The sequence below is a fragment of the Tinamus guttatus genome, unplaced genomic scaffold (assembly GCF_059628265.1).
Source record: "Tinamus guttatus ecotype Peru unplaced genomic scaffold, ASM5962826v1 Tinamus_guttatus_pri_ptg000193l, whole genome shotgun sequence".
In the NCBI taxonomy this organism is placed as follows: Eukaryota; Metazoa; Chordata; class Aves; order Tinamiformes; family Tinamidae; genus Tinamus; species Tinamus guttatus.
This window is the reverse complement of record NW_028288727.1, coordinates 384,332-402,460: the sequence shown is the minus strand read 5'-3', so window position 1 is coordinate 402,460 and position 18,129 is coordinate 384,332. Positions and strand designations below refer to the sequence as shown.

Here is an 18,129-nt window from a genome sequence, read left to right as displayed (position 1 = left end):
TAGGCAAATTTGATTTCAATGCAATGCCTGCTAGATTTGTGGGGTTTGATGTGACATTCATTAAGGCATACAGGAAAAGCAATTTCTCTTTAGTTTACAACAGCTAATATTCCATCTCGTAATTCTTATGCAAAACAGGAGCCTCCTTCCCCCTCCCAAGGGAAATATTTAATAGCAGGGAGCTGTCGTGACATCTCATGTTACTAAGCTTTCACTGAATATGCAAACAAAGCTACACAATATATGATGAAGTATTACTGCAGAGGAGCAAAGCCTTTTGGATGAATGCCCAGGCTTTACTCAGTATGTGCCACCGTACACAATCCTTGCATCCAGGTTGCAAATGCACAAGGCTAGCTACCATTAATGTGCTTCTTTACCAAATTAGAGGGAGCTGGGAGACAGAAAGAGGCAAAGTTTGTCTTTGCTTTGGTGAACCAGCCAGCTTATGGCAATGCTGTCCTTTGGGATGAAAGATGATTACTTTTCTATTGTAAAGTTCTCCTTTTGAAGCAGTTCTTATTTCAGACTACAGAGCAAAACTAGTCTTGCCATATAGCAACCAAAGGTGGAATGAGTACTTGGCCTGTCTGTTACATTCACTTAGCTCGCCAATTCAGCCTCCAGTCTGTGACCTGATTATTTCCTTCCATGAAGCGAAGGCCAGAAGGAAGGAAAAGAAAACTCCTCGAGTCTCAGGTCATCCCTCTTCCCCACTAGCATAGTGGGCCGTAACTGTGTGGTCAGATATACCCAGTCTTTTCCAGTGCATTCGTTGCCACCTCTATTATATCCCCATAGTTATTTCCACTGGGGCTTGCTCTGTTGCTTACGTATTTATTTATATATTTGTTTGTTTGCAATTTGCTTTTTATTTCAAATCAAAATAAACACCATGGACCATGAAAAAAAATCTGTATTTTAGATGTTAAGGAAATGAGTTGGCCCTTTATCTAATAAACATTAGTAATTAGAGATGAGGCTCATAGTCTAGACATTAGTATCTTTCTGCTAGATATATTTGGTCATTTGTTTCTTTTACCACTTCTGTCTCCCATGAATTATTGTAGTTCCTCACCCTGGTTGCTTTGCCTCAAAGCACCTGACCATATCTTTATTTTCTAAACATCAGCTTTTCAACCAAATATTTCTGTTTTTTGGGGGGAGATAAATATCACACTGTAAGTTTACCCTCACATAATTAGTTTAATGCAATAGGCATCTTATCTTTGTTAGTGTGAAGCAGCTCATGGCACCAGAGGGATCCTGAAGTTCACTGAAAAATTCTTCACTGTCCCCTTTGACTCGCTTGTACAGTTCATGAGGGTTAAGAGCTCAAGTCATGTGAAATTTGGGGTAGTAAGCATTAAAAATATACTTGGAATGTCAGAAATTACTGCTTTGAAAGACTACCTTTCAAATGGTTCCTTTTAAAACAGTATAGCAAAGCATCAGGTGACATGAGATTATAGGGGCTGTCTTTCAGTGTTTGTGCAGTGTCTGATATAATAAGGCCGCAGAGACATCACCCTTCACTCAGCACCGCTGGAGCTCTAGGGATTTTTTATGGTTTCTGATCTCGTAGATCATTAGTGCATAACTGAAAATACGGCTATTACCTATCCCAAAAGCATCCTTTTGCAGTAGAGTTTATTACGAGTATATTTTTTCATTGAATTTGATAAATATTGACCTATGAATTTCAAGCAAACAAACTAACAGAACTTGAGAACAAAAATTTAACTTTGAAATTTTTATGTATTGTGTTCTGTGAACTGTGACCTGCTAGAGGAATGCTATTTCAGATGAGCCAGGTCTTATTCCCTGCTGCACTAAGTAATAACTTTCTGTTGGTTTGTTGTTTGTTTGAAAAGATGTTGTCAGCATGATATAGATGAGGTTCAGTTATAGACGAGAGATCTCCCCAATCATCTCCCCTTTGCCATTTTCATAAGAGCATCCTAAATATGATCCTCAGTCTCTAATGGTAATTATGAGCCACACTATTGCCAATGATCTTACCAGCATGAGTACCTTGGAATTCAGTGGAATTCAGACCTCCAGCTCAGTGTTCTGGCTCTGAGCTTTACTAGAATAGCAATACACCATCCTAGCCCTGCCTTTTGAGTTACGATTCTTCCTTTTCTACTCTCACACAAGAATATAAATTCTTCCAAATCTTCTAATGAAGTCCCTTATTCTGTCAGTACAACTGTTTATTCAGTCAGTGAGGGTACACAGAGTAGCAAATACCTTGCTCCTCTTGACTGCTGCTTTCCCCAGCTACTCCTGATTGACGGACATCAGTTAAATATGGCTGAACCTCTGTCCATTTTCTATATCGTTTTGAACCCTTCCATCTCTATACCTCTGTTGCAAAATGTCTTTACCTACCAAAAGTACAACAGCTTTAGAATGTTCTGCAAACTGATTGTTCTCTGAAATAGTATCTTCTCTGTGTGCCTGCCAGTAGAAAAACACACTCAACATAGGATATGAAAACTTCCACTAATACTGGACCTAAGTGAAAAAAAAAAAAAGTGTAACTATCTTGGAATAACATTTTTTGTTTGCACAATATTTCAGGAGGAGTCGTAGACAAGATGTGAGACATGGAAACCCTATGACTCAGTGCCGAGGTTTCAACCTGAAAGGTACTATAATTTAGATATCCTCATGCTATAAAAAGAGCGCAAGGCTTTCCTTATATGACTCACCATCACTCACATTATCTATGTGGTTTACTGTGAAAGCATAATTATTTTCCAAGTTTGAGTTGTGCTCTGTTTTGTTTTGTTTTTGACATCTTTCCTTGCATTTATATGAAACCTGCATATATATAATAAAATGCTGAACCACGGCATAGCATAAGAAATGGGAGGTTGACAGTGTTGACTAGAAACAAGTACAGAAAAATCAAAGGCTGTTATGCTTCTAAATCCCTTCAGTCTTTATTAATGTCCCTTAATACATTTAAGTCTTGGCTCCCAGGATTTTTCTAAACATTAGAGAGAGTCATATTTTGGAACATAAGCCTCAGCAAACAGCTGGTAAAAGACACACCATCCTAGCCCTGCCTTTTGAGTTATGAGTCTTCCCTTTCTACCCTCACATAGGCAAATAAATTCCTCCAAATCTTCTAATGAAGTCCCTTATTCCGCTTGTGCAACTGTTTAGTGAGTCAGGTCACAGTGAGGGTGGACAGTGGTGCCCCTCTTGGCTAACTCTTTCCACATCTATTCCAGGCTGACTGACACCAGTCAAATATGGCCAAAGACCTAGTTAGAGTAGACACATACAACAAGGCAGTACAGTCTCTTTTAACCCCCGCATGTCTGAGCAAGGCTGTGACAGCCTATCCCATCAAACCAAGGGCACACATTAGAGAATCAAGCTTCTTCCACCTCTAGTTTTCAACTAGGAATCTCCTAGTCAGCAGGCCATAACTCCCCCAGCCAGAATGTGGCTAATCCTGCTACAGCTGCCAGTCCGGAGAGGCAACCAGTCTTCCCCAATGACTCAGATCACTTAGCTGAAGTTGAAGCCTCAGCATGTGATTATGAAAGATGAGCCCATGATTAGAGAATGCACCTGAGCTCTGAGACATCCACATTAAAGTTGGGGCTCTGAATTGTATAGTAACTTGACCTGAGTTTCCTACCTTGCAGGCATGTGCAGTGGCCACAGTTCATTGTATGTGCTAAGGGTGGGTGTCTCCTCTTTCAGCCTGGAAAATGTGAGAACGTCAACTGTCAGCTTTGGGGTTGTCAGCCTGGCTAGTTTCTGGGATACAGAGTTCTTGTGGGCTTTTGTTTTGTTTTAAGGTAGATTTATTTACGGGTTGATGTCTTAGCAATTTTTAAGGATGTTTTGGTGAGGCCAGGACAACAGTGGGGTATAGTGTAGGTAGGTGGCAGAGTTTTTTTTTCCTTTTTTTTTCCCCCTGAAGAATAAAAAATAAAAAGAAGTAACAACTTAGACTTAGTCAAGATATAATTCAAGATATATATAGAAAAACAATTATGCTGGGAGAAAAATGAAATCTATCCAAAAGACAAAAAGACTGGAAGTCAGCTATAGCAAGAAAGCACCCAAGTTTGTAAGGAACCATAATTTTAAACTAAAGCTTTAAGCATGATTTGTTGTATGACTTAGATTTCTTAGCTCATATAAACTAAGCACTTTTAGCATATTTCTATTTTTAAATAGATCATCAAGAAGTAAGGTTTATATGACTTTTTAAAATGTTCTGTGAATTCCTTTTTCCTGTTAAGCTTTTGTTAGTTCTTAGGGCCATTAGGAAAATGTATTTGTACTCTCTCACTTTTCATTAGCAGATACAGAGTAGTAGTGACATGGTCTAGGCAAGAAGGATGGGTATATGTTGAGCACTTAAATAGATAAAAATGTTTTTCTGTGATAGAGTTAATACTAGCATATAAAAAGAGTAAAAATCCTTTATTGTTTGAGTATGTTTCATTCAGCTACATTCTATTAACCAGTCCACTGATAAGCTTTTTGCTAATTTATGATCTTTCCACACTATTCTGAAAATTACAGTGGATTTTCGTTCAGCTTCACAGATGTACTTTACAGGACAAAAGTCAAACAAATTCTCCCTATTTTAGTGGCATAGATTTCCATTTCACATATCAGTTGATGAAATAAGGTAAAAGAATGGGATATAAAGTTCAGTATGAGGGAAAACAGTCATGATTGTATAAAAACAGTCTGATTTCTAGACATCTTAGAATTCTGGGTGATTCCATTTCTTATATCACTCTGTATCCATTGCTCTTGAATCAAGAAATCCAATTTGCATTTCATATTTGAGGTAAACTTTTAAATCTGGAAGTGTGATGTTTTCAAGACAAATATTTGATCAAAACAATGATAGTTCCTATCGGTAACTGTCAGTTGTTCATTTATGGAGACTATGAAGGGGCGCAGTAAATCTAAGCAATGACGTACACTCAGCATTTGCCTTTTGTGTTGCTGGAGTGTGATAAATCTGTCCTGGCCTCTCTTGCTAGCTTGTCTACCACTGCATTTCTGATTTAAAATCCTTTTCTTGCTTTGTTAGGAACAGAGATGGCTGAGTGGGAGTAGAGTCTGCCCTCTCTTGCCTCCTTGTGATACTGCAACACACCTGGGATAGTGCAGTATTGAATCACACCAACTATATTGCCCTAGACTGTAAACTGAATAAATGCTTCATTTTTCGTTGAACAGTTCCAGATAGTTACTCTGTCTGTGAGAAAGAATAACAGAGTTCAAGAATATTCTCCTCTTAAAGGTTCTCAATCAGCAGAACTTTTCAGGCAAGACACAAGTCAGTAAGGAGTCTAGAAACATAGTTATCTGTCGGCCTATAGGCATCCTACTTTCTCAGAACAGACCATGCCTGACTGAAAATACTGATATTTGAAATTGGCTATGCTTCTTCACATTTCATTCCTTTTCCATGAAAAATATGTGCCCTAAATTACTAACAGCTTGCCAGCATCAGGATCACGCATATTTCAGATGACCTGAAAATTATATATTTGCTAATAATGCAAATGTGTAGTTACTTGATTTCCATATCAAACTATCATTTACAGTAACCTGACCTGTCTTCTTTTCCTTTTCAGCATACAGAAATGCTGCAGAAATAGTCCAGTATGGAGTAAAAAACAACACCACGTTTCTTGAATGTACACCCAAATCTCCTCAGGCTTCTATTAAATGGTTACTACAGAAGGACAATGACAGAAGGAAAGAGGTGAGTAATCAGAATGGTAGGAAGAGGCCTTAAGAGATCATCTAATCCATTTCCCTGATCAAGGCGAGATAGCTTTTGCCTTTAGCGTTTGCCTTTCATAAGACAATCTTGTTACCGTGAAGCAGGTTGGAGTATCTGCATGGATGCAGGATGGTGGCCAGCACTTTTCTTGCATACACCAGGGCAGAGTCTTCATAATCAGAACCCATTCATCAGTCTTGCTGATTTCTGTCAGGGCAGGACACCTATTAGAAAATTCCAGCCTGGCCCTAAAGACAGGGAACTAACTAAAGAATCTTTCCTTCACATCTTACTAATGGCAAAACAAATGTTTGCAGCACTTAGGACATCTAACTGAACCAAGGAATTGGGCATAAAAGCAATAAGCTGTAAAAAGTTCAGGAAAAAAAGTCCGCATCCAGTAGACTCTGAGTGCAATTGAAGAGATAAAAGGCAAAAGTGGAAGAAAAGTGAAAGGTTTTCTTAGCAAGAAAGTAGTTCAGGCTGAGAGCATGTATTGACAAAAGCATTTTCCCACTATGATGCAGTCACAGTTTCCATTACTGCACTCTCTAAGGCTCTCAGGTTTCAGCACTGCAATATACAATATGATTGTTTATGGGGAATGGGCCTTCCTTAAGTAATCTGAAAGGGGGAAAAATCCATTTCAAAGCCAAGACAGTTACTGTATGAATAAAAAGGAACTTTCTTTGTAAAGAAAAATTAAGTAATTAAGTGTCTGTTGATAGATTGTAAATACTGAAAAGCAGTATTCTCATATCAGGCTATTTTCTAATATCAGAGAGGACTTACAAGCCTTCCACTGAATCCTTCTTTCCTCTTTCTCTTCTGTGCTCTGGTAAGACTCAAGCCCCATCCTAGCAATGTAGGTGTAATCATTTAACTCCTTACTTCAGCTGAACGCTTTCGTTATGTTCAATAACTTCAGCAGAATCAATGAAGTTTTAAGTCGCAGCAAATAAAATAAAACAATCAAAGGGTTGAGTCATTATGTTTCAAGCTAAGCTGAATCCCTCTGAATTTTAAAAAAATCTTGCCCCAGAATCTAACTCAAAATGTTCACAAGAGAATAGCTTTTAAATGAATTCTGAAAAGAATTGCATATAAGAAAAGTCCAGTGGCAAAAAAAGAAAAGCCTTTCCCAGAAACACCAGAAGTGATAATCTCATGTAATGGATTAAGTTAGCGCTTCAGAGCTGATATGCAAAGGCACATGTGCACTGTTTTTTATAATCAGATGATAGCTGAAATAGGATACTAGAAATAGAATCCTACAGCAATTCTCTACTATCCTAATGAACAAATTCCAAGTAATACAGGGACACAGTCCAGAACTGTCTCTATGAATACTTTTATACCAAGCCATAGAGTCAGCAATATAGATGGATTTCTTTGGAAATTAGCCATATGAACCAGTCTACCCTCAAACCATATGCTTAATCACAGAATTGTGGGAGTTGGAGGGGACTTATGGAGATCATCTACCTCAAAACCCCTCTTCAAGCAGGTTCAGGCTGGAGCAAGTGACACACAACCATATCAAAACCTGAATGGATTTTGAACATTTCCAAGGATGGAGACTTCAACATCTCTGGATATCCTGTTCCAATGCTTAGCCACCCTCACAGTGAAGAAGTGTTTTCTTAAATTGAGAGAGAATTCCCTGTGTTTCAGTTTGTGTCCATTGCTTCTTTGTCTGTCACTAGTCACCTTTGAGAAGAGTATGTCTCCATCTTCTTTATACCCTCCCGTCAAATATCTATAAACACAGATAAGATCCTCCTTGAGCCTTCTCTTTGCCGGGCTGAACAGTCCCAGCTCTCTCAGCCACTCATCAAATAAGAGATGCTTCAGACCCTTCATCTCTGGCTCTTTGCTGAACTTGCTCCAGTAGGTCCATGTGTCTCTTAATTCTGGGGAGCCCAGCACTGGAACCAACACTCCAGAGGAATCTTCACCAGGGCTGAGTAGAGGGGGAGGTCCTTGACCTGCTGGAAACGTTTTTCCTCATGTAGCTCAGGTTACCATTTGCTTTCTTGGCCATAAGGGCGCAGTATTGGCTAGTCAAGTTGTTGTCCACCCTAGGTTCTTCTCTGCAGAGCTGTTTTCCAGAGGGCTGGATGCTAGCTTATATTGGACATGGATTTGTTCTTCCCCAGGTGCAGAACTTTGCATTTTCTTTGGTTGAACTTGGGGTTGCAGTCAGTACATTTCACCAGCTCATAGAGGTCCCTCTTAATGACTGCATAGCCATCCAGTGCCTCAATGATTCCTCCCAGTTTTGTATCATCTGCAGCCTTGTGGAGGGTACACTTGATCTCATCATGTAGGTAATTAATTAAAATGTTATCAATACTGGCTACCTTATCCACCCCTGCAGGGCAGTACTATTGACAGGCTGGACTTTGTAGTGCTGCTTTGAGCACAACAATTAAGCCAGTTTTCAGTCCACCTCACTGCCCATATATCTGTGTTTCACTACCTTTTTTGTTCACGCAGATCAACTCTCAGCCTTATTCTATACCTTTCTTCCACTAAGTCACAGGCACAACTTCTCATGTTGGAGGTAACCCTGGCAAATGAAAGTTAGCGTTCTCAGCCTCAGTTCTTTCATCTAATCTCCAGGTTTGCATGTTTACCTTCATCCCAATCAAATCTCCTGTAACATAGTGAACAAAAATACTGAAAATTTTCCTTTAAGACACTTGCTTGAACTGAGGAAAGCTACCTCCTAACATTAGCAATAACGGTGATCACTGGGAGACACATGCTAAAGCAAAATAGAATGCTTTTAGAAAGGAATAGAAGCCCATAAAAAAGAAGGTATTTGAAAAAAGACATAGCAGCATAGCATTGCCTATTTCTGTAACATTCTCTAAAAATTTTCTTATGCCTTTTTGTGCTTTAGGTCAAGCTTAATGAGAGGATCATAGCTACTGATCAAGGTCTCCTGATTCGCTCTGTCCAAGACACTGATCGAGGACTCTACCACTGCATTGCCACAGAGAACAGCTTCAAGCAAACCTTAGCCAAGATCAATTTCAAAGTGTTGGATTCCGAGATGGTGGCCTTCATGACTGACAAGTGGTCACCTTGGACCTGGGCCAGTTCAGTACGAGCGCTGCAGTTCCACCCAAAGGACTTTGTGGGAGCATTCAGCCATTCAGAAATGCAGATGATTAATCAGTACTGCAAAGACAGCAGACAGCAAGGTCAGCAAAGGGAACAGTCCCAGAAGATGAGAGGGGACTACAGCAAATTAAAGGCCCTTATTAATAGCAGGAAAAGTAGAAACAGAAGGAATCAGTTACCTGGATCTTAATTTCATTTGGTAGCAACAGATATCTTTGTCCTCACTGTAGGGGGCTTATATTTGCCTGTTGAGAACAAATTTGAGCAAACTTGATAAAAATTTAAATGAAGATCCAATAAGCCTCAGAAAAGATTCTCCTCACAACAAAATGCAGTGTAACTTAAGGAACTTAAGGAAAAATATTGGAGCATTTTATTTCCTAGATGCTTACAGGCACTAGGCTGAGCCCTGTCCTAGACACAAAACTGAGTATTTATCTTAAACCAGATTCACATTTGACATCTCAATATTTAATTACTGTTGAATAGAAATCTTTTTAAAAATCAATGTATTACTTTATGAGTCTGGAACTGTACCTAACGGAAGGATGGGGAAAGAATCTGGGTTAAGATGCAGAGTAGAATGGTACTAAGATTTCCTTGCACTGCGTTTAAGAACATGAGTTTCTACTTGTTTACGGTTCAATATTGGGTTTACAGCTTTCAATCATTGTTCAAATCGTGTGAATGCATGCAGATAGGAAGCGAGTAAAGTACAGTAGAAATGTTTCACTCAGAGGTCAAATGAAGGAACAGGTAGAAGAACAGAAATAAATAATTGTTTTTATACTTTATCAGAGGAAACACTGATTATTGTGCATAGTATGAGTTGTAATAAATTAATAAGTTCTGGAATGTAACTTAAAATATGTCTGCTCATATTGATTTCTATTAATAGAGCGTGCCCTATAACACTACATAGCTTTATAAGTGGCACAAAGCTAGCATGAGAATGTTCTTTGTAGGTATAATTTTAAAAAGCACCTAAGTGACTTAGGTATTTTAACTATTTTTCAGAGTTACACTCCCAAGTTTTTCAGATGCAGAATGTGGGTGTACTATACCATTTACTCAGAAATGAAACTCACAGGTTGTCTTTAAAGTTTTCCATAATTTTATTGGACCTGGTCTTCAATGTGAAGACAAGTCTTGAGCATCTTCTGATGCTAAATTTGAAAATTTTGAAAAAATATTGTCTTTCAATTGTGTCCACATAGTTGCTTTGAACATTCAAAGTATGTTTGCTTGTTTGTTTTAAATTAAAGCCCTCCCCAATCATGTTTTTTGGTCTTTTTTACTCTTTTTGATTTTATTTTTTTTCCATAATTTAACTCTTTTTGTCAGCTTTCTGCTGAGAGGATTAGGAAAAGTTAAAAAAAAAAAAAAAAGAAAGAGGGGAAAATAAAAAAAGTTTGGGTCAAAACCTCAAAAATAAAAAGAAAATTTGAAAATTGAAAGGCAGATTTAAACAAAAATGTTTTGTGTATGAAGTAGCTGTCAGCTCTAATGAAGTATGTTTAGTAGAAGAGTGGGTAGGTGTGCATTTATCAAACCATCATGGGAAAAACTGTCACCTTTTTTGATCAACATTAATGCTAAAAAGTAGCAACAAATCTTGGTCATTTCACTATGTGAGACAGTTCTGGAATCCAGTGGATCAGTTCACAGGAGGGGCAGAACAGGGATTAAATATGTATAGCCTTAGAAAGATGATGTTTAATTCCGTGATATTTTATGTATACAAAAATATAAGCTAATTAATTATGTTCAGTTGAAGAAAATGTACATTTCTAAGCAAATGACGGAAAATAACTTATGCACCCAGAGAAGAAAAATAATTTTTAAAATGTTGTTAGTTCCATTAACAGATGATACTGTATTTAGAAGTATAGTTTTAAATATTTTTATGAACGCTTGTTGAAACTCTTTGGGCATTATTTTGATTCTGCTTCTTCTAAACTACACTGGGAGTAATTCTTGCAGGAATTAGGAGGACATCTGTAGATTTATACCAGTATAAATTAAGATCTAGTGCAATGGAGTTAACTCTGGTATTTAACTGATACCAAAGTTGGGTATGTCACTTTATCACCATCCGATGCAGAATATCTGGGCAGAGGGCCCTGCTCAAACCACTTAAACATTGTCTCTAATTCCCCTTAGCTCTGGTGGGAGCTCTTGGACTTGACTGCATATGCTCACTATTTGCTTCAAAGGGGATAGCAATGCTTACATTTTTACACTGTACCATGTATTTAAGTGCTCTTCTTAATCATAAGGCCTAAATGCATATTTGTACGATACGCAGCCACTGGTATCTAACGTCCTCCCTATGGAAACTGTAGGGAAACTTTGACTTCATTGAACTTGAATCTGGCTCAAAAGCTACCAAAGCAGATTCTGGAAGAGAAAAAAAAGAAAATAAGAAAAAAAAGAAAAAAGAGAAAAAAAAAGAAAGAAAATAGGAAAAAAATAAAAAAAAAAAAAGATGGTGAAATTAAAGTGAGAAGTGAGTTACTTTTTTCCCAGCTGACTTTCAGTGCAGCAAGCTACTTTTGTTTTTTTTTTTTTGGTTTTTTGTTTTTTGGTTTTTTTTTGAGAATGAGCAACTTCTGAAGTGCTTAAGTTACAAAACCAAAAATTTGAGTGCCACAAAGTGAAACTACCTCCTATAATGACATTAGTGCATATGCTCTGTATGCTACCATGCTCTTCCTTATTTCCCCAGCAGATTCACTGCAGAGTTAGTGTGATACTAATATCTATTGTGAGGATCATAATTCTTTCCAGATGAAATACAGTGATTAATAAGTACTTAAGGGTACAATTTACTCTTTAAGTGGTTAGGTACAGTGATATTTTAATAGGTCCCCATTCGGCCTCAGAAATTATAGTTACACTGTTTTCTACTAGAATTTTGGCAATAGGGGATTCCGTTAAAACAATCAGCATAGCTCAGAGTTTCATATGATTATAAAATAATATTTTTAAAGCTGCTTCATATACCATTATTATGGTATGACTGTTTAAGGGATTACACTTAAACTAACATTTTTCCTGCTGCATGAAAACTTCAGCATATATATAAGTATATATATATAAAATCAACTTCTATCAATGTGTAACCGGTCCAAGCTTCCATGCTTTCGCAGATTTCTCCTGTGTATAGAGCAGTCAGGAGCCACGTTCTCGGCTGGTATAAACTCATTGTCACTTCCTTGTTGTCCCTTTAGGTACTACGGTTTATATCAGCTGAGGGCTTGGCCCTCATTGTACAGAATAGACAGTGGTTTTTATTTGTTTAAAATAGCCCCTCTATTGTAACACCAAAACTTAGGACTGTAATATTGTTTGTGCTATTTAATACTTCCTCTTTTGAGGATTACTAAATAATGTATATAATTTTATTCCTTAAAAAAATACAAAAGCAAAATTACTTCTAGACACAACTTCACCAAATGTAAAGATATGTTCTCTGCCTTTTTTTTAGCTATTTTTTTATGTAGTTTGTAAAGTTTGCTGAAACCTTGACTTAACAATGTGTTCTTTGCAATTGTTGTTATTGTAGATATGTGGGTTTTATTAAGGAAACGCTGTTTTTAAAAGTGTAGGTATGTGTATAAGTTCCTAGCATGATGAAACTGTAATTACAGTGAATATGCATTATATCATGTGTAAGAAGAATAAAATGTAGTATAACATAGTGCTATTTAATTGACTATCTAAAATACTATTTGCCTGACAAAATAAAGTGTGTTGCAACAACTTAAAATTTTGCTCTGTTGTCCCCTTTATAGATGACTGCTGAAAATAAGGAATTTATAGTAATTCCATATGCTTTCATAAAAAAAATCCAAGAAAATACCCCATCCTTAGGTATTACACCTGATCAGGTTTTTGCATATATTGCACACCAAACATAGTCAGATTTCTGGAAGAAAAGAGAAGAACCGTTTCAGAAACAATGCTGTTTAAAGACCCTGTGTATCAACAGGTCAACATTCTTCCATTGTAGAGCAAATTCAATGAAAAGTGTGTTCAGTGGGAAAAAAAAAAGTGCATTCTGTGGAAAGCTGCAAATAAAACTATTTTTTTTGTTTGGGATTTTTCTTTCATTTCAGCTGCGAGACATTCACCAACAACCTCTACAGGCGAGGCAGAATGGGAGGCTGCATGTTAGGGAGCCATGTGTGCTATCCCCTTGCCTGGTTTGTCCTTGGAAGGAAATTGACTGCCTGACACCTCCGTGCCCTCTTCCTGCATGTTTTGTCTTAGCAGTGTCATTATTGCTCTTCTTGAAGCCTATTTTTCCAGATGGGTTTTAAAAAGAAAGGGCAAGCCCCGCTCAGTTCTTTGGGACAATAATTAGAAATTAAATGTCCCAAATACTGACCTTCAGAACAAGGTTCTGCATCGTTAAACCCAAATAGATAGTCTCCTACAACGTTTTATGAGGTGTGAGGAGGATAAAATTACCTCACTCCAAGATTTCCATACTGGCTAGTTTTAAGCAGTTGTGTTGATATTAGGGAGCTACCTCCTCAGTGTGCAAGTGAGCTTGGAGTTGAACCTGAGGTCCCCAGCAGTCCCACTTCACTGGAGAGGTGCCTGGATTGGGCTAGAAAACAGGGATTAGAAAACTGAGCAGTTAAGATTTTAACACTTTGAGATGAAAAAAACATTTCTTATATATAACACAGAAAACATAGAATTGTTATGGTTGAAAAAGACCTTTGAGATCATTGAGTCCAAGCATAAATCCCTCAATACTACACCTGTTAAACCATGTCCGTAAGTGCCTAATCTACACGTTTCTTGAACACTGCCAGGGCAGTGACTCCACCACTTCCCTGGGCAGCCTGTTCCAGTGCTTCACTACTCTTTCCATGTAGAAATTCTTCCTAATATCTAACCTTCAGGACATCAGATATCAGATCCCCAAAGATCTAAGTTTTCTCCTTTGTCTTTCAAATGCCCGTTGGGATTCTTTTTCAGCTGGTGCAATGCATCTGCCCCATGCAGCCTTCTCGACTTCAGCGGTGCTGAAGGCACCACTCCTGCATGGAACCCAGAGAGAACTGCATAAACTGCCAGCACAAGAAGGACTCACTGACAGCAGAATGGTTTGCAGCATTGCAGCAGAATTATTACCTATGGAATTAATTGTTGCCTATGGAATTAAGTCACCGCCTTTAATTCTGTGAGGCAGGCCATGAAAGCAGTTTGATGCACCATGACTTTTGTCTAAAGCTAGACTAGGTCTCAAGAGATCTATATTTCTTTACTCTTTGTGTTGCAGCTGGCTTGCTAAGCCCTTATCCTGTATCCCAAAGTGATCTGGGGAGCTATGACTTCATGTGATGTGAGCCCCCAAAAAATTATGCACACACGTTTACCAGTGGGTTCCATATAGATATGTGTATATATAAAAGGACATGCACACAGAGGAGCTTTCCTTATCATACAGTATTTGCTAATACATTTAGCTTCCTTTAACACTAATGTAAGTCTTGTTTCTATTTTAACGCAAACAGAATATAGCCTCAGGATCCAAAGACATCAGTGTCTCTGTGGGCATAACAGTGTCTCTGAGAGTATTTTAAAAGATAAATGGGTTGTTCTGCAAAAATACTTCCTTCTAATGAATCCCCTTTTTAACTTACCTTCTTACCTTCTTCTGCACTACCTCAATGAGGTTTTTTTTTTTGAATTAGAAAACTATAGCACAGCATAAAATAAAATAAAAAATATGCTATCATTTAACATTCTACTGTAAGCTATAGACTGAGATTTAAAGATGCCTTGGCATTCTGAACACTCCAAGATGTAAATTCAACACAGCTGGCTCAGCAGTCAACAAATAATTGCTTTACAGTGATAGACTGTCCTGTAGCCCAGCATTCATTACTGGATTCCACATACAGCTTTACAAAGCAAAAAGCATTTCAAGTATTCTTAAGAACTATATCAGCTTCAGTACTTTTGGTTTGAATACCAGCCTTAAAACTGAACCAGAATGTTTACTGAGCTCTGCGTTCAAGATAGTTTAGACCAAGGGATTTCAAAATATCTGACATTTTACAACACTCCAAAATATCCAGAAGGATTTAGGAAAAGCAAAAACATGGCCAGTGCTGTTGAGAAATGAGTCAATGAGAGAGTCAATAAGAAATGTTGTTTTCTAGATGAGCAACTTGTAGTATGGGGGAAGAGAAAACAAAAACATGCTTACTTAACCTTAGATTCCTACGTTGTTTGGAAAGATGTTGTTCCTTGGCTTTTTGCAATGGTTCTTTTTCCAGTATCTATCTGCTGAAAATATCTCCACGTCTCCATTTCAAAGGATCCCTAAAGGACCTAGCATTTTTACCTGCTTTCAAGTTCATGTCTTAGGACATCTTGGGGCATCATTTTTCCTTTTGCCTAATAAGACTCCGGTGCAAAAAGTACTATATACACTCTAGTATGTGTTATCTATAGTATCTGCCTAGGGTAGTTTGGAAATTGATAATGCATTTGGAAAAAAAAAAACAAAAACCAAAAAACTCACAATAGTTTTTAAGCCTTTACTTAGAATGACAAGCAGGTAGGAATAGATCCTCACAGGCAAACAAAGTAATGCCATGTGCCATTATCCAATTGTTATTAGATAATGAAAAAAAAATGGTTCTTTGAGCTCTGAAAGTCTATTTCATTTCTCTTTGATTGCCCATAGAGAAGTTTCGATTCACCCTCTGGACAGCTTTTGTGCCTCTCTCTCTCTCTTTTTTTTTTTTTTACCTGAATATTCAACCATCTCCTCTTTCAAAAGCTTTTCTCTTTCTAGAGTTCTTCTCTTGCTTTTCTGTATGCTCTCTTCTTTATTTCTTTCCTCAGCAAAACTCATACTAGTACTCCCAAAAGAGCTAGCTTAATTTGGTTGTTTTAATTACAAACTCCATTCATTACATTACTCTCAGATATGTTACCTATTATAGTACACAACAGATGCTGCACATTATTGACTTTATCAAGTTTGCCCACTTAATAGTGTTAGTTAAAAAACAAACATAAAGAAATACTTGCAAAATGTTTGAAGGCTTTGAGCTCATGAATAAATATCAGAACCCGACTACTTACTTGAATGTGTATGTTCACACTCAAAAGACATCTGGCTAATATTTTGTTCTAGTTTTCTCAGGACAGCATTCATACAGCGAAGTATTCCACGTTCCATGCCTGCTGATACCCCTGTCCAAGCTCAAACATTTTGTTTTAGGAAACTTGAGATAACATAAATAATTGAGAGGAAAAATATAAATAGATCATATTAACAGACAAACATTTTGACAGATTGCCAGTCTGAAGTATATTCACTTAATTTTTCTCTATGAACAATTATTTTCTAACTCAGAAAGGTCAATAATCAAAAGAGTCTCCTTCTCCAGAGTCTCCTTCTCTGGAGATCTTCAAAACCCGCTTGGACGCAGTCCTGTGCCACGTGCTCTAGGTGACCCTGCGTGTGCAGGGGGGTTGGACTAGATGACCTCTAGAGGTCCCTTCCAACCTTAAGCATTCTACGATTCTATGATTCTATGAAAAGAATTAGTCTGAACTATCCAAAGCAGTGGAACACACACAAAAAAAATGTTCCTAAGAATGTTTTTTTTTTTCCTCTAAGAGATGAAAGGCATTTGCCATGGAAAACAAAGATCACCTTCATTATTACAGCAACAAATCCTCCACATATACAGGATAAAAGGAGCCCACCAGTTTTCTTTCCTTTCTAAGATTTCTAAGGCTCAGAGAGATTTATGATATTTACCTACGTATGGATCTGTCATGTGCTGTGTCCTGGCCCAAGCAATGCCTGGAATAGTATACCAGGAAATGGTTAAAGGAGGAATAACATGCCTGGTGGATTATTTAATGCTGCAGAAGTAGGGGCTGATGCTTGCTGCCATTTGGTGACCACCTGGCACGCTGGAGCATGCTAGTTGTCTCCTGTCATCGTTGCTGTTGTGGCGCAGCATGCACGGGCCAAGGAGCCCTAAATGGAGTTAGAGACGGTTCATTTTCTAGTGTTCCTGAAGACTGCTTAGAGTTTAACAAAGAAAGAGCTGCCTTGCCAGTTTATTCGTTCCTGTCAAGAAGGCAAGCTGTTATTTTGAAAGGAGCTAACGACACGATGGCGAAAACCATATAAGCTGAACAGAAACTTCCCCTGCATCCTCCAGCCAACTATAAAGTCAGCCAGCAGAAATCTTGGAAATTTTACAAGCCTTCCTGCATTGAGAGCACTCAGGTTTGGATGCCAAGAATAAATCTCACTCTGAGGGAAACCTCTGAAGTAATTGCAATTGACTGAGCTTTTACTGGCTGGTGAGGACAAGGCAGATTGTGGCAGGTAGTGTCATGCCATAGCAGATGCTGCATCCCCCCTGCCTTATTTGTACCAGATTTTGCCGAACTTGACGCTACATGAAGAAAGGAAGATGGTGCAAACTCCTTTCAAGTACCATCGTTACAGACCGGGAACCTTGGGCCTCCTCTGGTTCACTCCAACTACTTTGCACTATCCCAGAAAGCCAAAACAGCCATAAACGCCATTTAACTGGTTGATTAAGTCAGTTCACAGCTGCTTTTCATCACCATAATTTTGCAAAGCAACCATGGTGAACCCTTTGGATCTAGGCCATAATTTGCCTTCCCTTCTAGGCCATAATGTCCCCTTACTGGGACAAAGCACTAAGCTGCACAGACAGCCTTGGGCTGGAGGGTTGTTGTGATAACCAGGACAGCTCTGGTTTGAGGCTGGGTTGGGACATCTTTCAGTTTAAGATGGAAGAACCATTTCTGTAATGTTTTCTGCCAGCCATACACCCACATTTCATTAAAGAAGGAGGTACTTAAGATATATCACACTGCACTTGAAATTTAGCAACTGGAAAAGAACAGGAAATGCATCGTTCAGGAAAGATCCAGACTTCCAAATCAAGGCAGTTCATGTTGAAATACCCTGGGTCTTGTACAGATGTCATAAACTCCCACATCACCTAACAGTTTCCATTCCCAGTTGCAAGAAAAAGATTCAGCAAAATTTCCTTGAAGACAGATCAGATTGCAGGTTGGTCCAATGTGTTCATATTTACAGTTTTTTAAGCCAGGTTACTAGTGAAAACTCTTACTGACTCCAGTTACACAGCTTGGATGAGTGAGAGATAAATAAGGTC

The 18,129-nt window shown here is 38.1% G+C and overlaps 1 protein-coding gene across 1 annotated transcript in view; it reads left to right on the top strand.

Annotated features, from left to right (window-relative positions):
• SEMA3C (semaphorin 3C) overlaps nucleotides 1–9,988 on the top strand; it is a 113,321-nt gene extending 103,333 nt beyond the window's left edge. The window contains exons 16-18 of the mRNA XM_088523515.1: nucleotides 2,587–2,654; nucleotides 5,634–5,764; nucleotides 8,694–9,988. Of these exons, the coding sequence (XP_088379641.1) occupies nucleotides 2,587–2,654; nucleotides 5,634–5,764; nucleotides 8,694–9,107 (613 nt within the window). The 3' untranslated portion in view covers nucleotides 9,108–9,988. The remainder of the gene's footprint in view (nucleotides 1–2,586; nucleotides 2,655–5,633; nucleotides 5,765–8,693) is intronic.
• The last annotated feature ends 8,141 nt before the right edge of the window (nucleotides 9,989–18,129 follow it).